The sequence below is a fragment of the Magallana gigas genome, chromosome 3 (genome assembly GCF_963853765.1).
Source record: "Magallana gigas chromosome 3, xbMagGiga1.1, whole genome shotgun sequence".
NCBI lineage: Eukaryota > Metazoa > Mollusca > Bivalvia > Ostreida > Ostreidae > Magallana > Magallana gigas.
In genome coordinates, this window is record NC_088855.1 from 53611913 (window position 1) to 53636561 (window position 24649).

A 24649-nucleotide genomic window follows, 5' to 3' on the forward strand; every position below is an offset into this window, starting at 1 on the left:
TTAAACATTATGCTCACATTTTATCAATTTTATTCTCAAAACACACAATGATAGTAAAATCATGTAATATAATAGTAATTTTATATGCATGTAAAAACAATATCGTCTGCTTATAATTGCCAGTTCACAAACCAGCTAAATAAATGATTTGCCAGTTCACAAACCAGCTAAATAAATGATTTGCAATCTCTTAAATTTTTAATCAATTTATACCTGTTATATCTGATAACTTAATTACTGTTACATATTGTAACAAAAATCTTAAAAAAGCAATTTCAAATTAGAAGATCTAGCGGGAGTTACCACAAATTAATTAAAGTATACACAATAGATAACTATGGACTGACTCACATGATGGAGTGTCTACACAATAGATAACTATGGACTGACTCACATGATGGAGTGTCTAAGTTATTTTTCTGAACTAGCATACATTCATCATGTTTTCAAGACATTCAATTTTATACATGCAGGTCAAAAAGCATGTTATGGCTTGCAAAAATACTAGTTATGGCTGTTTTGTGCAAGTTGGGGTGAATTGCAGGATACATACACTTAGTAACACATTGTCCCAACATGTCTATTGCTACTCAATCTAATTATTAAATTCACTATATACATTAGTCAAAAGTCAATAACTCTAACTTTTGATGGCTTTATAAATAAGCCATTATAAATATATTTTTTGTAAATTAACATTTTAAAAGACACATCATTTTAAAATGACAATTAATAGTACATGTATATACATGTATATGGCAATTCTGACTAAGAAAAGGAGCAAATTTAGCTATCTATACAAAGCTATCTATACAAAGCTATCTATACAGTACTAAGGGTTGTTTTACACATGTACTAGATTTTAGCTGTAAAAACTATGATCAGTACAATTTTGAACATACATGTATATGTACATGTATATGTACTATTTAGCTTTTTTTGTACTGTTGTGGCAGTACTCTGCTGTTACAAAAGTACTATGTACTTTTTTAAGCTATTTGTACTATGCTGTTGCTACCTGAAAAAAAACTATGCTGTAGCTTTTTTGTACTGTTGTGACTATATGTGCTCTGCTATCACAAGAGCTATATGCAGCATGCTAGTAATGCTACAATGACCAGAGGTACTGTTATACTAGCTGTACATGTACTATACTTGCACTTACCCCTACTGTAACATTATGCTGCCTAGATGTCTCATCAAGATTATAACTACCTTTTCATAAGCTTGATAACACTGTATAATTACCAGTACATCAACAGAGTAGTTTATCCATCAAATCAAATTAAACACAATACACATACGCTGTCATTTACAGGTGTTTCTGAAAAATGTGTAAACAAAATTTAAAAAAAAAAGAAAGGTGTAGGGTACATGATTCCTGTATAGAAACAAATAATGCGGGCACATATTCTTTGATGGTGTGTCTCTTGTTACAGCTACAGATGACTCGGAGATTTCATGGATGACCTCAAAAAGTTTTCCACCAAGAAGTTAAACTCTCTGTAGTATCTGATATGAAGGTTGTGTTTCCCCTCAGGTAACATATATAACCTACAAGGGAAAAAATCCAGGTTAAAAAATATATCTTAATTCATGCCTTGATCTTGTCTTCTCTATCTGTCTAGCTAGAGGTATGGTCTAAAGGACTTCCACATGCGCAGATCCAGAAAATCCCCCCCCCCCCTTCATTTAACTTCAAGTTGGATAATGGTACCTTGATCCTTTGATATGATGATGCAGGTAGTCTGGGTGTTCCAGAGGCACCAATGGGTCCTTAATTCCATGAATAATAAGAGTCTTGGCTTTTATTTTCTTTAAGTCATCTTTACATATATCACCTGTTTGTAAAAAAAAATGTAAAATAAGATACTAGTGATTTGATAATGATAAATTGATATGCATATTGGTTTGCAATACACAACCTTGCTTGATCTGTAAGAGTTACTCCCCTTTGTATGGACACTCACCACTTCGTTTCTCATAATATGCCTGGTAAGCATCCACCCAGTTAGACCACTGCTTCCGAAAATACTCCTCTCCATAGAGAGCCATGAATGGACTTCTCATGGCCTCACTCCAAGTGTCAATATCCCGAATACCTGTACAATTCAAGTTCAAATTTTAATCATCAAAGATCACATTTTCTACAAAATAGATGAATGCTCCGATATCATTAATCCTGGAATCATTTTGAAATTGTTATCAAATAACAATACTACACCAGGAAATATTTAAATTTTAATGATTGCAAGTTCAATTAATTGCCCTTTGACAGCACACGTTTAACTAAAGAAATTGCAAAGAGTATGATGAACTTCATACAAATCTCTTTGTGAATATACCATATGCATAAACTCTCTCTGTATTGAAATATGATGTAAAATGAATAATTTACTGAATACAATTCGAAAACATTGAAATTATCTTCTTTTCTTCAAGGGAAAATAACTCTTCAAAAAAAAGTTTCAGGTGCAAAATGGTCTTCTTTTTATATGTTATTAGTCATGTGAATTTGGTTCATTTAAATTTTGTTTTATTTAGCAATATATCTATTCTTAAAAATGATCAAATTTAAAGTTATTCATCATTTCTTTTTTATACATTGAGTACCTAATTCCAAAAGAAACTGCAAATTATCTTACTTATGGAACTTGCTAGTAGTATCTCTTCATACACTGAAAAAGAATTCTAAAAAGAAATGAATATGAATTACTGTTGAAGATTTTCATGTCATTCTCTGTGATATAGGCATTGGCTCCCCAGATGATTAAGTTTTTCACCAGGTCTGGATTTTTAGCGGCCAGAATCATTGCTGTTATCCCACCGTCACTCCAACCCATCACTGAGGCTTGTTTTAGTCCAAGTTTCTGATAAAATAAAAGTTACTATCAAATATTTATGCAAATTATTATACTCCAATAAATGAATCTTATTAGCAACTTATAGGTCAATAAGGTCATATATCAGACCATTGAACAAAGAATAATCTTCAAATTACATGAAATCATGCATGTAAAAATTTGTATTATAATAAAAACAGAAGGAGAGAGAGAGAGAGAGAGAGAGAGAGAGAGAGAGAGTTAGATGAACTTACCTGACATAGTCCGTTAACATCATCAGCATCACGCTGCAGAAATTCCAGGGGCCAGGTTCTTGTTGGAGGAATACTTTTACCATATCCCCGTGGGTCAAAGGCTACTAGAGTATACTCCTTCTTGTCAAAATCAGACAGCTGTTTAGAAAAATCTGTTCTGGAGGATCCTTTATAACAAAATGAAAATTATTATCTTTCATTAATTGCATGTTAAGGTAGTCCAATACTGGGCACTAAATGGGCTCAATCATTAAAAGCTTAGCTTTAAATGATAAATATACATTCTAGCAATACATATACAAAAGAAAATATGTATGTTTACATGCTAGTTTGTTTGTTATCACCTCTCAGACGGGTGTACCCCCTTGCGAAAATTATTGACAATTATGAAATTTGCCAGACGTCCGTTTTTCCTAAAAATAATTACCAATTATTGGGAAAATTAGAACTGAACATACAAAATAGAGTATAAATATTTATTTAAGCCATATCTCATCAATAATTTTGAGCAAATTTTTGTAAGTGAGTACGCTTTATGGACCTGATGTATCAAAATGGAATACAAAAAATGCAATGCTAGTATCGCGTTTTGTAATTTTTTAACTATTTTATGGACTCAAACTTAAATTCATGGTGTTTATTCTATAGATTGATATCTTAAAAAAAAGATTTGGTAAAATAAATTATATGTTGACGGATTACTTTTCACGCTATAAGCTTTAACCCAAGTAGACCCTGACGAAAAAATTCGTAAAAATCGTATTTTGCTACTGTTTTCTGTCTAGATCTGTCAACAATGTTAGATATCATTTAAACATCAATTAATTGATGATTGATTAAACTCGAAATAGCTTCTGTCTCTAAATTTAAACCGGTTTTAGTAAAAGAAAAAGAAAAAATTCGGGGGGGGGGGGGGGGGGGGGGGGTTAAAACAAAGAAGATATAAGCATACCTGAGATTCTGGTTAATCAGAAACTTCGTTTTTCATTTTACATTAACAGAATCGAGTTTCTCAACATTAATCAATTCTATCTCTCATAGAATACATATATTACCGTTCTAATTGCTTATTATTGCCATTGTTTACAACAGCGATGTAGAGCAAAATCAATACCGGGTATCAAAAACGCTTTGTAAAAGTCGAACCAATATTGTAAAATCCGTATTATGACGTAGTGCGATACTCGGACTACTTTAACACTGGGAGAAATTGTGGGAATGTTTTGCACCCTCTCATTAATTAAGTTTCTAAGAGACTACATATAACAACCCACACCATTAGATACCAAACAGATAAACACTTTCTCTTTTTGTTTGCAAACATATATATTTACATTCTCCAGTATCTTTGCCTGTGATAACACTACGTATCGATTTTGTACTATATAACCCATAATACAAATGACGCCAAATTGAGGCGCTAGCGGGGTTTGCTTATTTATATTTAAATATTTAATCATACGATGGCTTAAAATTATATAAATATAAGTAATAAGGAATCATTCTTTGAATATCATGAGGTGTTAATTTTGGTCGGGGCGTGATCAAAACTATCATAAAGCCCTTCGGGCTTTATTGGATTTGATCACGCCCCAACCAATTTTATCACCTCATAATACTCAAAGAATGATTCCGTATTCCTTATTTATATTCCTGAAAAAGTCAAGTTGCATTCATAACGCAATAAAAAAAAATTCTCCCATATCAAAGTTTAGGAAAGGTTTTATAAAAAAACAGACATATCCAGTGACAATGGTTTTATTTACTGCAAATGTTCCTCTGACTTACTTACCATGAAGTGCTCATTGACATCATGGAATATTAAAGTATGTCAGCAGAGTAAATACTGTTCATATTTACACAATAACTGACAGTGATTTTATTGCTAAATTAAAACATACTGTAAATTCCTTATATTACACAAGTACTTAATTCCACTGTTTTGTATCAAATTGCGATAATATAAAATAGCAATCACCAATTCTTTGTTAAAATTGCCTTTAGTTCAAAACTGTCTGGAAAATAAAAGCGAGATTTTTAAATCCGTGAGGGTTGCTTCTTGCGGTTTTATCTACAGTAACAAACAAGGGCATGCAGACAGAAACACTTTTTGGTGAAAACGTAAGACAAGTAAAATATAATGAAATTGAATAAAAAGTTGGGAATATATGGTTTTGTATAAACTTTTAATGTTAAAAATCATTCACTGTAAATATTTACAACTTTGTCATAAGCTCTCTAACAGCCTCGGATCTTACCAAGGGCTCCAGGTAGCAGCAGAACTGTGTGAGGTCCATCTCCTGTTGTCTCAAAATGAAGTCGAACGCCATTCACAGTTATTTTGTGAGATAGGATTCCACTTGAATGTAAAAAGTATATGATAATAATAAAAATATACTTTCAATTTTAGACCCATGGGAATTAATATTTGTAGATTCAGTGAAATTTATAGTTTCTTGAGTATGTTTAATTTTTGGACAAAGATCTTGACAATAAAATCTGTTGTCACATATTATCTCATCTCAGTGGCATCGGAAGCAAATTGAAGGGGGGGGGGGGGGGGGGGGGGGGGGCTAGTATACCTATGACTCCAAATTTTATTATCACTATTAATATTAATATTCTGATTTTTTAAGTATATTTAAAGTATATTTTGCAACAATTCTGTTTGCTACAAGAAAAAGTGGAAAAAAAGAAAAAAATGTCATTTCATTAATTACAATGTGTCTATTCATGTTATTATTCAGTTTTTGATTAAAAATAACAATAAGCATCACATTTTAAGACATGTTTTCATGAAATATATCAAATGTTGCTGTAAAATATCAAAAGTAAAAATGCTCTTTTTGTTTTCTTTCTTTTAGTAACAAAAAGCTAGTTCATTGTTGCCAAATTGATATAACTTTCTTCTTACTTAGCAAAAATGTAAAGAGAATTGGACAGAGAATTGCTACTGAAATAGCTTGTTCTAGCCATATAGATTAACTGTATCATACAAATACAGTTAAATCATGAGGGTTTGACAAATGTTACCTTCTTCTCTGCTCATCCAGGAACATGGCGTTTCCCTGCTGGATTAGAGAGTAGAACCTGTTAATAAAATCAGATCAGTGTCAGTTCCAATAAAATCTACCTGTTTAATACAATGCTTATTCTTACTATTCTTTTCATACTTTATACTTAAATATTTATAACTTTTACTTTCTACAATTATTTCTATAATAAATCAATGATATGCAACAAAATGCATTTATCATTTCATGTCAAAGAGGTAAAGATCACATATTTTTAATCAACTGAGAGTCAATCTTGCTATTTTCGCCTGGTATATTCAAATTGATATAAATATATACCTTACAGCTAAATAATTGGATCTATGAAAAATTGCCCAACCAATTCTCTCTAGAATGAAGTAAAAAAAATTTAAAAAGAGCTTTATTATTTTAACCATGCACAACTAGAAGCCAATTATTTTGGGGGGGAGAAATGTAAAAATCAAAAAGATCTGAGAACACCACATTACTGCATGTACACAACTGACACCATAAAAATATAGGCCCTTGACTTAGAACTATTAAAAATGCAAGTTATACAAAATAAAGATATGAATATGATGTGCTGTTTAATAGCCAAAAAATCTTATCACGAAAATAATTGTATCAAATTATTATATATTCATTATAACAAAATCACGACCTTCACCTTAAAACTAAAATGTCAAGGTCAGTGTAAAAAGACTATAGAGATTAAAGAATAAAAATATAAACAAAGGGATGAAGGAAATCTGTCTTACCTAGAAAGAATGATCTTACCGTGACCAGGCTTCGCTAGTTAAACAGGGTCCGTAGGACCAGAACACTAACTATCTATGATACTTCTATGTCTTACCTTGGATCACCGGAATCCGAGTGCACAGATTTTACTTGCTGTTCACTTTGTTTAATTGAGGTTCTCAAGGCCCTAATGAGAATAGATCTTTGGTGCAATGCACGAGACATTGTTATTTATTTAAATAAACAGCGAAATAAAAACGCAAAAAATAATATAAAACTAAAGAGCGGAACCTTGAGCCCGATGTTTATTACAATATTTATTGTCGGCTTTTCGATGCCGACGTTAATTGGCAACGCCCACTTTATCGGAAAGTCGAAAAACTACGTTTATGGAATGATCACTTTAATTTACGGACTGTAAACTGTAGCTAATGACGTTTTTAGCTGGGCTCTGCTGAAAGCAGAGTCTTGGCTATAGGCAGGCAAATCGCCAATGTTACTATAAATAGCACAACTTCAAAAGTAAACAAAAAACCAAACAGCGTCAAAGTCAAAGCTTCTGCTTTACCAAATAGTTACACAAAGAGCCACGTTTTGTCTAAAGTGTTTGCATTTTGTTTCTTTTTTTATAAATTCGAGAGAATTGTCTATCTTTTTTAGTTTTCTTAATAATAACGTGTTTTAAAAACAAGACTATGCATTTTGGACACATACAATGCGCATGAATTTCCATGAACTACTTTGCTGCGCGTTGAAGAAATGGGGATTGAATATATAACGCTTGTTGCAAAATTCAAGGCAGAAACTGTTGACCTTTTTTCTACTAGACAGACATATTTTTGTTTTTAGCCGCTTACAAAAATTGATCGCTCTCTGATGCTTTGCCGACATTATTAGCATGAGAGAGAGAGAGAGAGAGAGAGAGAGAGAGAGAGAGAGAGAGAGAGAGAGAGAGAGAGAGAGAGAGAGAGAGAGAGAGAGAGAGAGAGACAGAGAGAGAGAGAGAGATTTTCATTTTTTACTACACAATATGCATAAAGACACACCAAAAGAGCCCGGCTTTCAGTACTTCAGTACTTTGATTTTCTAATGATATCGCGAAAACTTTCAATACAATTTATCGCATGGCATGGTAATACGATTTGTAAACTACAAAACGGATAAAATAGTCACAATGTTGATCATTTATACCAGGCTTGGCGTACTAGTAATATTAAATGAAATGGTAATGCATCGCAATGCATTACATGTTTTCAAAGTAATGCCGCTAGTAATGTTTAACGTCACTTTAGCATTACAAGTAATGGTAATGTATTGCATTACTTTCCATTTGGTAATGGTAATTTTATGCCCAAATTAATGGTATAATGTAATCCGTTACATTACAATGTAATTTGCCCCAATCCTGATATATACACGGACAAAAACTGATATGATTGTTTAATTGATTATAATCAATAAAGAGGTGAAAATGAATGAAACAGCTAGAACATTTGTTTAAATTAACGCACATTAAATATGGAATTAAGTTTGAAAATATCGAATTATATTGAGGAATATGAGAGAAAAGAGTTGTCAGAACTTATTAAATAAAGAGAATTGAACTAATTCCAGACTTTGACAAGGTATGTTTTAATGAATCGCTGTTCACTTTAAAACTATGAGTCCTTCGCATATAATTTATTTATCTTTAAAATTTGTAATAAGTCTGACTGAGACAACGATAAGACCAAAATAAAAACTCACCAAAACCAAAATAAAAACTCACCAAAACCAAAATCGTTTTTAAGGGAAACACGTGCTGCATATCGGTCCCCAAATAGTGGTAGTCTATACCCAAAGGATTTTTGAGTATGAATCCATTTGACAAAAATTATTTTTGTTTACATATCAATTTTAAAAGTAACAACCCCAATTTTATTCAGTGGGGTTCATTTTTATGTTAAAATTTCCGTTCTCTTTCAAAACGCGTGTAAAAATCTGACATATATATCCTCTTGCTAGCTTCGCTTTTACTTTTCTACCCTTCACAGACTAAAAACTTATACTTTTTTGCAGAAAAAAATTATTTATATTTTTCCAACATACTTTTCCATATAATTTCTTTGGATTTCTTTGTAAATTGCCATACTTTGACCCCACGCATTATTAATAAAAACCGGATTGAACTTGTGAGATCAATTTCAATTAGCCGTTGTTTGAATAACAAACGAGAAAAATAAACCCCCACCAATAATATTTAAAAATACATGTATACGCTTATTCGTTATTTATTTTAAAACACTTTTACCATTTTTTTACCTCTTAACCACTAGTAAAAGAATTTATTTAAATTCATTCATATAGAAGTGAAAAAAACCCTTAAAAACAAACATGAGTGATAAATGTCACATTCAACACAGATTGTTTTGAATTGATATTTATATATTTTTTCTTTTAAGATATAACGTCATTGTGTCTCCATAGACACAGGAGTTTAAAGTATAGCCTGGAATTTTCTTGTTCTTAAAATAAATCCAATGCCGAATGAGAAAAAATGGTACCCTATTGTGAGGCAAAGTTACAACGTTGATTCAATTTTTTCTCAACAAATTGTTGAAGAGAGGAGACCAATGAACCCTCTTCATATTTTTTTTAGATTTTTTAATCTTCAAAATAAGTCTGCAGCTGCGCAGTTCGCAGCTCTTCTGAGTGATTAAAATGGTATTGTTCTGTTCTTGTATGCACAATTTGCATAATTTAAAACAACATGTAGAACCTCATATTTATTGCTTTTTCATTGTCTAGCAACAGTTTTGGTCAGTTTCGGACAGAAACAAGACAGTTCAAGAAATTTTTCCACTCTTATTCTCCTATGTACAGATGGCCACACCCCCTTTTCAGGAGGCTGAATGGTCAACAAAATTAATCATCAGACCCATATTAAATTCAAAGAATGGTTTGTTAGACTAATAATTATTATTTAGTATTGAATAATTCCACAATCATTCACGTTAAAAGTTTGAATGTTTCCCTACATAGTTCTTCTTTTTAGATCTATTAGGATGTATTCAGGTACTGATGATTGGGATGTATTCATGTACTAATGATTGGGATGTATTCACGTACTGATGATTGAGATGTGTTCAGGCCCTGATGATTGGGATGTATTTATGTACTGATGATTGGGATTTATCCATGTACTGATGATTGACATGTATCCATGTACTGATGATTGGGATGTATTCACGTACTAAAGATTGGGATGTATTCAGGTACTGATGATTGAGATGTATCCATGTACTGATGATTGGGATGTATTCATGTACTGATAATTGGGATATATTCATGGACTGATGTTTGAGATGAATTCTCGTACTAATGATTGGGATGTATTAACGTACTGATGATTGGGATGTATTCATGTATTGATGATTGGTATGTATTCATGTACTGATGATTGGAATGTATCCATCTACTGATGATTGGGATGTATCCATGTACTGATGATTAGGATGTATCCATGTACTGATGATTGGGATGTATTCACGTACTAATGATTGGGATGAATCCATGCACTGATGATTGGAATGTATTCACGTACTGATGATTGGGATGCATTCAGGTACTGATGATTAAGATGTATCCATGTACTGATGATTGGGATTTATTTACGTACTGATGATTGGAATGTATTCATGTACTGATGATTGGGATGTATTCACGTACTGATGATTGGGATGCATTCATGTACTGATGATTGAGATGTATTCATGCACTGATGATTGGGATGTATTCATGTACTGATGATTGGTATGCATTCATGTACTGATGATTGAGATGTATCCATGTACTGATGATTGGGATTTATTGACGTACTGATGATTGGAATGTATTCATTCACTGATGATTGGGATGTATTCATGTACTGATGATTGGGATTTATTTACGTACTGATGATTGGGATGTATTCATGTACTGATGATTGGTTTGTATTCACGTACTAATGATTGAGATGTATTGACGTACTGATGATTGGGATGTATCCAGGTACTGATGATTGGGATGTTTCACTTACTGATGATTGAGATGTTTTCATGCACTGATGATTGAGATGTGCTCATGTACTGATGATTGGGATGTATTCATGTACTGATGACTGGGATGTATTTACGTACTGATGATTCGGATGTATTCACGTACTGGTGATTGGAATATATCAATGTACTGATGATTGGGATGTGTTCAAGTACTGATGATTGGGATCTATTCATGTACTGATGATTGGGATGTATTCATGTACTGAAGATTGAGATGTATTCACGTACTAATGATTGAGATGTATTGACGTACTGAAGATTGGGATTTAACCAGGTGCTGATGATTTTTATGTATTCATGTACTGATGATTGAGATGCATTCACGTACTAATGATTGAAATGTATTAACGTACTGATGATTGAGATGTATCCAGGTACTGATGATTGGGATGTATCAATGTACTGATGATTGAGATATAATCACGTACTGATGATTTGGATGTATTCATGTACTGAAGATTGGGATTTAACCAGGTGCTGATGATTGGGATGTATTCATGTACTGATGATTGAGATGTATCCATGTACTGATGATTGAAATGTATCCATGTTCTGATGATTGGGATGCATCTGTTTACTTATGTATGGGTTGTATTTATGAACTGAATGATGATTGGGATGTATAAGCGAAATGCACTGATGAATGGGGTGTTTAGGCGAAATGCCATTTTAATTTTAAAATGTGTGAAATACGTAAGTTATATTTTCCAATTGTAATAACCTCACTAGAAAAAGGAGACTTCTTATAGGACAACTTCGGAATTTATTTCCGTGTAGTATTATGTTTGATTTTTTTTTTATTTATATATAGACGCAATTTTTTTTTCATGGAAACGAACTATTCGGCGATTTATCTATTGAAAGGCTCCGTACATTTTATACATTCTATTTCCAGATTCTTTGTACGAGCAATTCTTCTTTTTCTATCTTTCTGACTTCATTAATGAAGACACATTTTGCGACTCCCCGGCTATCTGTCTGACGGAGATAATTTTCTGAATTAAATATTGAACTTTAAAGAAAGTCTTCTATCAACTATTTAATTTCTGGAAGCTGCATGAGCATGGGGCAAATGATAAATCCGTAGAAATTTGATTTCTTTTGGAGATTTGGTTGATCCATGGCGCAATTGATAATGAGTTTTAGCGCCAGTGGATTAACGCCTCATCCGGGCTATGTCGGGGCGCTCCGCCTTACTTTGCCTAAGTACAGGAATTCAAGACGAAAAGCTCCAAGGATTCAGTCTGTATATCAACAGGGGTTAATTTACACAAAGGAAGACATTTATATATCATCATCCCCTCCTGGCCAAGTGCACGCTAATTGTTTTGCCCTGTTAAATACATAATAATATATATACAAATCTTTCAGCTGATCTGGATTTTGGCGTAGCCTAAGAACTTCACCAACAGGAGACACTCGTGACATGGTAGGGGTAGAGGGTTTTTTTTTCAATTGTCAGATCTCACACGAAAAGTGCAAACTTCTTGTCAATGTAGCACTAACATCGATGTAACAGACAGATCTCGTGTCGACGTGCGCCGTCGCCAGAGATCACCCAACAATTGACATACACAAGAACAGGTGTACTTTTTGAAATATTAAACAATTTTCCTGTATTCCTTCAATCATTTAATGACATAACACTGAAGCGATTATTGGTGATAAGAAAGAAATAAACTCGAGCCATCGCACAAATCCGGCCATTGGGCAGCTACAAAGGGAAGGTACATGAACGGGGCGTCACAAGATGGGACGCGTGCTGGGATAATCTTTTTAAGGTAATTCAGTAGCTAGGGCAAGAGTTGGAGAGTCTCCTCCCTATCAAAGATATGTAAGTATATTTCTTATGATCCCTGACCCACGTTATATATATGCACGATTATTAACAACATAAGTCAAATCTTTGCATTTTAAATAATCCATGTGGTGAACTTCTACGATGAAATGAGAATAGCCTCTGTGGAAACAAGGACGCAGCCGTAGAATAAATTTTATTTCTAGTTTATCAAAAATATTTTAAGGTAATTCCATATGATATGTACTTTTCTGCACAATTTGTGCCCAGGGTTCTTATATTAATATGGCGTCGCTCATGTCAGTTTTAGTTGGAATATCGTCTACAGAAATTTTCATTAATATCGAAAAGAATGTTAAAACTTTTCTTCAATTTGAAAATTTAAATTTTTTTCTTCAATCTGCATCGTGAACGGATTTTTGACATTATGGGAACATTTTCACTCACTCAATTTAATTTGATCCTTTCGTGCTATGCGCGCTGCATTCATTGTAATGCATAGGAAACACCCACGACTGCAATAGAGATAACTTACAGAGGGAAGATTTCATATAATCTGCTTATCTTATTTGATATTGCTGTTTTTATTATCGTCATCTTCCGTCTTATCTTATTGCGAGCTGTATAACAGCAAAAGCCCACTTCCTGTCGGGTGCGTTCGTTCCGCCTATGTAGAAGTACACCGGTCACCATCAAATAGCAGCACTCGGCTCAGTTGCTTACAAATGACCGAAACATGGGTTTTGAAGTTCAGTGTAGGTCACATTTATCACTTCTGTATACAATAAGGGGCAGGGATTAGTGAACTCCGAAAAAGATGAAGCGATTTCTGAAAATTGCTATCACGTATCAATCATTCTGTAAACACTGTTGATTTAGAATAACAAACGATGGCTTCCAACCAGTGGTGGAAAGACTGGAAGTGTAATTACACTCCAAACAGATCCAGTTTTTTGTACGACTACCACCTCTGTAGGACTATCTAACACGTGTTCGAAATCTGGACATTGAACACCTGAAACATGCACATAAATTTACCAGCTCGTGCCTGCCAATTACACTATCACCATACAAACGAATTGGTCGAAATGCTTGCCTTCTTTTGTGGACATATGGATATCTATTTTTATGTATTTATCCTTGCAAACTTATTGACTTACAAAATTGTGTTCGAACATTCCAGAAAAACCACCCAAAATGTTGTTAAGCAAACTATTTCTAGCAAATATTTAGAGGAAGTCTACTTGCGATTCCCTTTTTCTATAAACATGCGAAACTGATGAAAATAAAAATGTACTGTATATATTGTATCAATTGTCAGCGATTGAGTGAACTTCATCCTGTCTAAAACCTGCTGCAGTCTGTTTACATCTTCCGGTCGAATCTCACAAAATTATTTACGATTATCGAACCAAGACGAAAACAAATTCCATTCTTGCGGGCAATAGATCAGCATATTACTATTCTCTAATTACACAATTTATTGGGTTTAAGACACTGTGTCATTCAATAAGCAAACAATTGGCGAATTCGGTAGACGATGTAATGCCTTAATGCAGGAGAATCCGCCGATTGGAGCAGCATTGTTCAATACTAGGTTGAATCTTAGATATATTAATGAACTTTGTTTTTTTTCGATAAATCACATGAACGCAGAAATTGATAGGCTGTCCTGATATTCATTATGTCAGCGAAGACCGTTATAAGGCAACTTGTTAGCCCTGATCACGTGACGTACGGTCGAATTTGCTCGGGTGTGAAAACAATAAAACACGGGAACAGATATCTACCGTCTGCTAGTGAAAACCATTAGTCCGCTGATCTACAGATTTTTACCAAGAATTTAGGAAATTATGATTAATTTTACAAAATTTGCGATATCTGCTACGCCAAATTTTTCTCGCCACGAGATTTGCGCGAGATATAATCCTTTTATCACGCAGTGGCTTTGTGAGTTCGTCTGGATTCACACATTAATTTAATCCTGTGGATAGTTAAAACGATGCGACCTTATTACGTCCATTCTCAGCAGGTTTTCATAATTCAACAATTTTCTTCGAATGGAATTTGTCAGCAACCGTGCTTCGAAGTCATAAACAAAATTCTAAGGATAACTCTTGGTCAGGGTGCTACAACTAAACGGAAACGTTCTGTCAAATCCCAAATCATTAACTAATTCTTTATGTATAACAACCCCTGCAATGTTGCAGCTTCCGCTGCCTCTATTACGCCTCATCCAAACAAAATCGGACAAAATCTATCGCACCTGCTCTGTTTGTTTCTTGGCCCCAAGGCTCTGAACTTGAAAAAATAAATGCATTATGTAATTAACTAAGATGCTGTGATCCCTATGAAATAAAACCATCCGGTGAAACATAACTGGGTCAATGGTGTTATAACCTTGATTCAGAGTTGGAAACAAGCACATAGTTTGCATACATAACCAAGGGTTGCTATAAGTGTTATAATTTCACTTTGGCAAACTGGTTTCTAGAATATCAATTGATAAGGCCAAATTCTCTGCTTTGCAATAAAAAAAAATAAACATTGGTTTTATGATATATGTTCTATACAGAAGGAGAATTACCATGATGACGAACTAACGCTTTCTTTGTGAAGTTCTTGCATGGGTACTGATGCATCTCAAGTTCTTGTCTCGGACATTTCCTTTAATAGAAAAAATCAGGGCTCATTACGTGATTGAAACCACAGAGAAAAATATCTGAACAATGAAATATATAAATCCACCGCAATCGAATTAGAGCATTTAGTCATCAGTAATGAAATCAGGTTCCATTTCAATGACGACAGCAAAATCCCGATGTCTGGGGCGGTCCGGGGAACCGGCGCAAGATGGCGTCCGAGCTGGAAAACCATAACGCTGAATTACTTCTCTTTTAATTTGATAAGAAAAAGAAATTGTACGAAATCGATCCGCCGACTTTCTTTAAAATATGCCTCTGTTTTATCATGTGCATCTCGGTAATTTGTTTGTAGAGTCTAATCTTTCCATCCTATTTATACTGCAGAGCAGTTAATCAACGTAAATATGACAAGAGCGCTCGTTTATGAACCGACATTGTTTTCAGTGCATGTTTGTTCTTACTCTCCGTGTCTGTAATTTCATGTTGATGTCATACCACACACAGGGTTCAAATGAATTGCTCATTAGTTTTTGCATTAAGATTATTTCTTTTTACTACTAAAATTTGATTACAGACAGGTGTATGTTTCGTATGAATCTCACCTGTTGATTTGACCAACGTCTGTGAATCTGACGTCACGGAATCCATTATAGGCTGATTGGTAAAGTTAACCCATTACTGTTACTTCATTTTTCAAAGGTGTCATTTGAAATTTAGCGGAAGAAAAAGAGTTTCTGAATAAAATATTTTGAAAAAGCAATAAGTTATGACCATTTGCGAATTTACCCACGGACTGCAATTGCGCGAGATTATTTTTATACGATCTGCGAGCAGTGGTTAATTGTAAGTGTTTCTGATTCCAAGACAATTTTATATAAATTTAACCTAATTGACAAATAGTTGACATTATATGAAACTTGTTTAAAAATTATTACATTGCAAAAGATGTACTCCCAATTTGCCCGAGGACAGGGAGTAACAAGTAATTGTTATTTGTCTAAGGATAGGGAGTAGTAATGCGTATTTGTAATTTTTTTTAAGGACAAGGAGTTGTGAAAATAGTTACTACACCATCATTACACTATTATATAGCAAAAGAGTAGTAAGTATTTGTAACTCATCTCAGGAGATGAAGTAGTGAGTATCTGCAATTTATTTAAGGACAGGGAGTAGTCAGTATTCGTAAACTATATCAGGACATGGAGTAGTGATTATTTGTAATTAATGTAAGGACAGGGAAAAATTCGAGATTTGTACAGCTTTGGTGTTGAGGTATACAGAAACAAATTCTAAACATTCTGCTGCAATAATTTTTTTTCACTGGCAGCTTTGGCATTGCTTTTGTATATATAACCTATTAATCTGATCATAACGAACACATATTTTTTTCCTGATATAACCGATGAATATGAATTTTTGGTAAGAAAGCGATTACTTTTGATATGAATTAAGTATTTGTTAAGGTTGAATACATTTTATTGGGTCATCGGTCCAAGGACATCTCGTGTTTGAGGAACTCGTGTCATGGTAGATCATCACACGCATCAACAGCCTTCAAAAGACACTGATTACAAATGAAGGCTGTTTATTCATGTGAATTCTCAGGGCTCTCGTTAAGTTATCTACTATTCACTTTGATATAAATGTTAAAAGATATATCAACCTTAAAATATTTTAAGCCGAGCGCTTCATGAACTTTTCATGACCGTCATTCGCTAATCATTCAATTATTTCATAAATCGCCGCCTACGAATCGCTTCTCCATCCCATTTATTCCTCCGGTGTTGTCTCCAAACCCTTAACCATCTTCCCATGCAACAGAAATTGCTAATTTGTTAATTTTTAAACAAAATGTTTTGTCAATTTTAATTATAGCGAAAGACAAAGAGGGAAAAATTGCTCCTTTTCTCGGTGATTATTCCATTTGAAAAGTACAGTTCAAAAGCTTCTTTTACCTATACTTAGAAAAATTTTAAATTTGTTTACAGCAATTCATTCATTTGATATTTAAAAACATTTTTACGGCGATTTCTGAGTAATTTACTTAAGGAATGAATTCAATATTTATTTGTTTTATACGATATAAAATGGTTTGGTGCAGTTTACGCTTTATAAACCGCGAAGCGGTTTATAAACAAGCGTAACATGTTTCAAACCATTTTATATCGTATAAAACTAATAAATATTGAATTCATTGCTTATAATTTAATTTTTTAACTCTTCATTGTAGATAAAAACGGTCATTTAACCTTTAAAATGATGTAAAATTGTACAAAATTCAAACGTAACGTCAGGCGTATTGATACGTTTTTGACGTTAGTCTTACTATAACGTAGGCAACATTCTTTATACAATATAAAACATTGTTTTTTAGCCAATCAGAAAGCGCGTTGCAACCAGAATTAAATTATTTGGAAATTAAAACATTTTTAAGACGATCAATCGCGAAACGTTTAGGATTCAATTATGTTAAAAGATTTTGAAAATTGGACTGTTGTCACTATACATAAAAAATAAGTTCCGCGGAAATGGTCTTGGTATGAAAATTAATTAAATCGAATTAGCTGAACTCCCGGTTTCTTATAGTTTTGCCGTTATCACGTGGGACGCAATATCCGGTACGTCCCCGCGGTTTATTGGGGTACGCACCAAGGTATTCCTCGAGAGGTTTTGTTTACGACATAGAAATCTATATTAATATAATTCTCTCTCTGGATGTGGTAAACAAATAGGGCGTAGTATGGATCAAAACCCCCTCGGTGAACAGTTCCCATTTTTTTCCATTCACCAACCCGAGTCCATTTAGGCACCTAAATTTTTATTCTATATATTAGGCATCGGAAAATCAAAGACTTATCAAAATATCCAAATGCCGTCAACAGAGGAACAATTCTCATAAATTAATATCTGTTTATTTCAGAAGACGTCGAGCATTGCTTTGTGGAGGTTGCGGCGATTCGTTGTTTGTGTCTGGGCGCTGTGCAGGGGCAGATACAGACGGCGATTGGTTATTGAACACTCATACAGCGGCCTCTGTGCTAAGCCTCCAGTATTCCTCCCAGCAGCTCATAACACGGCCCTACTTTATGTCAAAATGATGTCGACTTTTATTAGAAATCGCTCAGTGTAAACTCGGTTTTTAATTTCGTCTTCAGGATTTTAAAATTTGGATTTGCGTGTTCTTTGAAGTTTAAAGGATTTTTAACTGTATCTGAAGGAAAGCAACAATCCGCATTTATATATTCGCCTTGGACGTCAAAGTAAGTTGCGTGATATTTTTACTTAAAAATTTCAAAAAGAAATTTCTTTTAAAATCTTTCAATCATGCTTTGTGTCTATTTTTAGTTATGTATTTTCTACCAGTGTTTTAGATTCAAATTTTGATTGATGGTCAATTTTGATCTCATTCTATCTGAAAGATCAGTTCGATTTGATTTATCAAACAAGAAACGTTTAATTTGGGTGGAAAAGGGAAAGAAAGGAGTTTTCTGACCTGCTATGAGTATCCGTTAGGGTATACCGGCCTTATTTATTTTGATGATTATCTGATCGTACCAAGGCACTTAATGACTCGCTATTTATCTTTTTCTTTTAATTTCCAGTTTTCAGCAATGTCTGAATACCTCTCAGAGACCACCGTTAGCAATAGCAGTGGGGACCAGCGCGCCATGGACAATCAGACGATTCTACAGTCCATGACGCTGGAATTTCCTGAGGACTACCTCTCAAACGGAACCTTTGTGCCCTATTTAATCATCCCCTTCCCAAAGAATCTAGCCTTCCCCGTGTATGGTGTTTTGGTCCCCATTATCACTGTACTGACGCTGGTGTCCAACGTCCTCGTCATCTGTGTTTTCTTGAAGAAGAAGATGCGTTCAGTGACAACGCTTTTTCTCGCGGGATTGGCATGTTCGGATACACTCTCCGCTATTTTGTGGTGTGTGGTACACCTCTATTTTTATGGATTCAAAAGCGACTACACAGTCCCGGTCCAGCATCCGCTGTGTGTTTTCCATGACTACGCTTTATATTTAGCGGTGATGTTTCATGCGACGTCAGTCTGGCTCACTACAACGCTTGGCGTACAGCGATGCATCATTGTCGTCAAACCGTTCTGGGGACCACGATTGTGGACAATGAAGAAGTCGGCCTTCATGACCCTTTTGGCTTATCTATTGTCTGTGATGTTTTTTCTTCCGTTATTTTTTATGAACAATTATAAGAAAATTGAAGTGACGGAGAACAATATAACGTCTGTCGTCTGCGGGGTAAGAGTGGACCCTTTCTTCGAAAAGAGACTGTATGAGTACTCCATTGTAAATAATTCTTTCCGTGGAATATTCGTACAGTTCCTGCCATGCATTTTGATGCTGATTACGACGTTCGTCCTGGCGTACAAATTAAAACACGGCAAGATTCTGCAGCGCTGCATCTCCTCGGCGGCGGAGGGTCCAAAACGAGACTTCCAGCACCGACAGCGGACGACGTTAATGGTGGTCATCATCATGATCATCTTCCTCATCGTGGAGATTCCGAACGGCATCGTCTTCGGAATCAAAGTATACGAAAACCTGTCCGACAATTACATCATAGAAACTGAAACTGACTATTCGATAGCCATTCTACAGAACTTTGTTCTGTTGTTGAGCTATCACTGTAACTTCTGGATTTATGTAGCGCTGAGCGCCAGGTTTAGAGAAACCTTAAAAGCGTTGATTTGTGGCTTCAAAGTGAAGCATACCTTTGAGCGAATGATGACGGTAAGTAGTTTTTCTCCCGCCAGCTCTTTGAAACGGAAGCGAGGGATACGATCCACCGGAAACGGAAGTGACATTAAGTGCGACTTTGAGTCAAAAACTTATTTCTCAAACCTGAATGGAAATAGCGATTGAAATATAACAATTGATGGTTTTATGTCCACTATCATCTTGATATGAGTAGGATTTATGAAATACTGTTGTATCTGGTTGATTGTTACCAAAGGTAAATACGGCCGCATTATGAGATACTGTAAAGGGTTTAAAAGGAATTTAAGCGAAATGCTTTTTATAGAGAAGAAACAGAATATGCTTATCGTACACTGTAACATAGCAATGCAAACAAATACCATGAACACATGCATATACATTGCATCTTGATATTGGTGTTAAAATCATGTGCATCTAATATATTAATAAAGAAGTCTGCTTTTCAGTGTGTTTAATCTTTTCTTGTATGCGCCTACCTGGACTGCAGTTGCGTCTGTGACCATTCTTTAAATGACCTACATATGTAAGATTTCACTGGGCCCGTGTTTTACAATAATTTAATTCAATAGCATTGAATCTAATTACATTAAAAATTTAAGAGTTTGTCGAAAATACCTGTTTTTATTTTAGGTTCAAATTCAATTACAACATTTCGAAGAATCTTTGCGGCAATTGAAGTTTAACGATGATTAGCGACGTTCCTCTAACTTTAGTAAAAAAAAAATTAGATATAGAGATATATATATATATATATATATATATATATATATATATATATATATATATATATATATATATATATATATATATATATATATATATATATATATATATATATATATATATATACACACACACACACACATCATATAGAACAGGTGTTTCGTGTATACGTACATGTATATTTAAGATCAGCAGTTTTTGAACTTTCCTTAATGAAAGGCTAAATTTATTTAATACGATAAATCTGTTTGAACTCTATTTGATATTTATTTGTTCCCATCTGAATATCATAAGAATTTAAACACACACATGAATCGTAAACGCATCGCATACTTTCCAAGATCTGTAAGTATCATGTGAGGGAATCCATAAAGACCCAGGCAATAATAGGTCGTTCAGGTTGCTTTCAATAAAACTAGAACGGTGCATGATATTATGGAATCCCATAATATTGAAGTTATGATTTCAAAAAGCTTCTTAATTCATCTTTGATAATCGGTACAGATGCTACTACAGAAGCGTGCACTCGATTGTGTATAATTGTCAGGTATTTAAATGTTCTTGAGGGCAATTATCCGCCAAATTAATGAAGCTAATTGAAAGCTGTATTTTACAAAGTTGGGATTTCTTTCTTCAAGGAATACCAATAAACCAGCAGCGATCGGGAAACGATAGAGAAAGCCGAGGCAATCCTCGCAATGATAATGAAGTCATGGACGTGCTGGTTAGCAAAAACAATATACTTCCTGCCTGGTAGAATCGCGGGAGTAGAGTTCAGACCAGGAGATAGTTCCGGGATCGAGGAGAAGTTCTATGAATGGTCTGATGGGTGATGACACGTTTAGGGGATACCTGAGCCCCCCGGTCGTATCAGTGATGTACTTAACGCGGCAGGGGAGCGGCTGTTCTCTGTATAGCCCCGGGAGTCTGACCAGGAACATAGAAACAGGAGAAATAACACAAACTCAGAATTTGTCAAACTGCCGAGGGGAGCTCGTTGTAGGATGTGTTTCTGATAAATCGCTTCGATAAGACACTCAATTTACGCGCCTTCTAATCGGAGAATCTGCTCGATCCGCACCTTTCTATCGCCACTAATAAATCAACTCTCAGGAAAAAACAAAAACTCACTGTTATTTACAGGTTGGTGAATAATACTGAAAGGACAAACAAGTGAATTAAGCTGTTGTTGGATGGTTTGCCCAGTTTATTTTTGGGGGGATCAGATAAATTTATTCCCCCCGATAAAGGTGTCAGGGCGATTGATCTGTCGATGAGGCTTATACCCCTCCCTATTAAACCATTAACAACCGAGATACAACGGACGGCCTGAGACAACCTCCAGCTATCTATTTTACTGCCTACAAAACAACATCAATTTAGATAGAGTATACAAGCAATGCTCAGTGCTTGGGGATCAGGTGCTATGGGGGTTGGATACCCCGACTGACCCTATATTCCCGTTAACACGGAGTGTTTTGTGAAGGTTTCCTGTAACCACGCTCCGTCTGGCTCATCAATCAACCAACTTCTTTGTACAGAGGCGCGACAATTCATTAAAATTGAGGAAATCTTGATATTGGTTTCATATCTTTCTCGTTAAGGGAGAAATTACTCCGGGATATTTTCCTTTACAGAACAGATTTTCATGAAAATGTTATAAAGGTTTTAAATTTCAAATTTTAAATCGTGGTCTGAAATAGACCAGGCGCGTCCCATCCCCGGACGGTACTGGAATGTCCCCGACATATTCTGATTTCAAATCATTCTCCCCGGATAGTCTCTTCAACGATGAATAGTGTACTACTAACTTAAATATAAATTGAAAAATAAATAAATTTATTACAAAAGTAAATAATTCATGCAATGGTTTATACGTTTTTTATTTAAATATTAAATTTTTGAAATATGTAGAGGTTATAAAATTTCTCTGAAAAAAAGCCCTTTTGCCGTTTTCTGTGTCATTCTATGAACACGTTTGCCCACATTTTCTGATAATTTATTTCACGCAGTCTTGTAAATTACCAATAATTATGCCCTCTCTCCCTCAGATATTTGATATATTTATATGAAAATAAAAAAGTATTTATAATTCTTTGCCGATACCTACAGAATTGTTTAAGCACCTTTGCCATTCTTATCTTTCATAAATATATCTCTATAGCTGCACAATGCGTCATTTTTTTAAATGTTGGAAAAATCATAAAATGAATGCAAACCGCGCACTTATCAATGAATCTAAAGAACTATACTAGTATTTCATTTGAACGGATTTCTTTTCTTTTGCATAAACAAATTATTCTGAAGACAGTCCAATGGGACTTACATCATGATATGTGATGAAAGTATTCAGCTTTCAATATTATCAACCAACAATACATTTTTTCACCAGTAAACTAACATTTTACGTCAATACAAACCAAATCATTTAAATGTAACTTCGCAAGTTTTGATCTGAATCTACAACATATACTCGTTGCTTTGAATGAAAGCTGAATAATCTGCATGCTTTGACTGACGGGGAATTATGCACTAAAAACACAACAAAAGTATCTGAAAATTAACATTAAACGATCCATCAACAAAAGTCATGTACCTTACAAACAACTACCAAATCAATCGATATGATATAACCCCACTTATCAAACATAATCAAACCCGCGTCTTCCGATCCAAGAACTGTTCAGATGTCTGTACGAACAAACAGGATGGGCAAAAATGTACAACAGGCGCCAGAGACGACAACATAACCCTACAATAACAGAATTCAAAACTAGAATTTTGATGAACATCAATTCTTGTGGAAAATGTTAATTTTTTGTGGAATGTTGAAAAGCTGACAGAAATCTCCCGTTTCTTAGCTTGGTATGAAAGAATGCAAGACATTTATATTAAGAATCGAAATCGCAGGCTTATTTCATCTTTTGGGTTGTTAGCATTGGAAGTACTCCGAACTCTGACATCATCTAGAATCAACACCTGGCAAGGCGGCGGCATTAACCCGGAATTAGTTTCGTTTTTTGACTTTATTTCTGCTCAGTGCTAATAAATCTAGAGTTCTCCAGGTGTTTAAGATTTCAGCATCTGTTGGTGGTTGATGTAATTAGTGCCATTCTTACATCATGCGTGCAATGGGGTCAAACTCCATATCAACACAGAGACAATGAGGATTAGTGGCACAGGTGAAAGTCTAGCAAACAATGGCTCATGATTTGATCACCTTTAAAAAATCAAACAATTAAACAAGAATTCCTGTAAAATGTCAAAACTTGCTTACACCTTTGCGGAATAACGTATGTATCAGATCCAAGTCCTCTCCATCATTTCATCGATCAGTCCACCCTTTCGACTATCTATCTATCTATCTATCTATCTATCTATCTATCTATCTATCTATCTATCTATCTATCTATCTATCTATCTATCTATCTATCTAATCGATACTGATCAATCGATCGATCGAGAGTAGACGATTTTTAAACCAATGCGTTGGTAACATGGTTGGACCCACGGATAGCTATCCAAGCAATGACGAAGAAAAAATCAGAATAATAAAACTTCCTCTCCCTCGATGATATATGCGATTATCATTTAGCAATTGTTCTTAATATCTAAAGACCAAATGCCTGATCTATTGTACCCGCAATTGTCTGTAAATCCCCAATGAACGACATTAATTAATAAAGCTCTTTCGTATTAATTACAAGAATCTCTTTGCACATATAAAACGACCTTAGAGTGACTGTTGTTGGAAAACAACATGCATACGGTTACCAGGGGTATTTG

General features: G+C 34.5%; 2 protein-coding genes across 4 annotated transcripts; one reads left to right on the forward strand and one right to left on the reverse strand.

Moving 5' to 3' along the window:
* Positions 1–1086: 1086 nt before the first annotated feature.
* Positions 1087–7180, reverse strand: LOC136274104 (valacyclovir hydrolase-like). Its single transcript, XM_066080349.1, has 8 exons — positions 6986–7180; positions 6131–6187; positions 5356–5456; positions 3098–3264; positions 2717–2870; positions 1971–2102; positions 1718–1841; positions 1087–1554 (listed from the first exon to the last, which is right to left on the reverse strand). Exons 1-8 carry the CDS (start codon positions 7093–7095, stop codon positions 1440–1442), a joined length of 960 nt encoding a protein of 319 aa, XP_065936421.1. The 5' UTR covers positions 7096–7180; the 3' UTR covers positions 1087–1439.
* A 5417-nt stretch (positions 7181–12597) lies between these two features.
* Positions 12598–20583, forward strand: LOC105345821 (sex peptide receptor). 3 transcript variants are annotated; one of them, XM_066080351.1, is made up of 3 exons: positions 12598–12730; positions 18313–18652; positions 18995–20583. In XM_066080351.1, the coding sequence occupies exon 3, from the start codon at positions 19004–19006 to the stop codon at positions 20282–20284; it is 1281 nt and encodes a 426-aa protein (XP_065936423.1). In that variant the 5' UTR covers positions 12598–12730; positions 18313–18652; positions 18995–19003; the 3' UTR covers positions 20285–20583. The 3 variants fall into 3 exon arrangements, with proteins under 3 accessions (XP_065936423.1, XP_065936422.1, XP_034336259.2); XM_066080350.1 differs by having other exon boundaries at positions 12636–12783; XM_034480368.2 differs by lacking the exon at positions 12598–12730 and having other exon boundaries at positions 18094–18652.
* The last annotated feature ends 4066 nt before the right edge of the window (positions 20584–24649 follow it).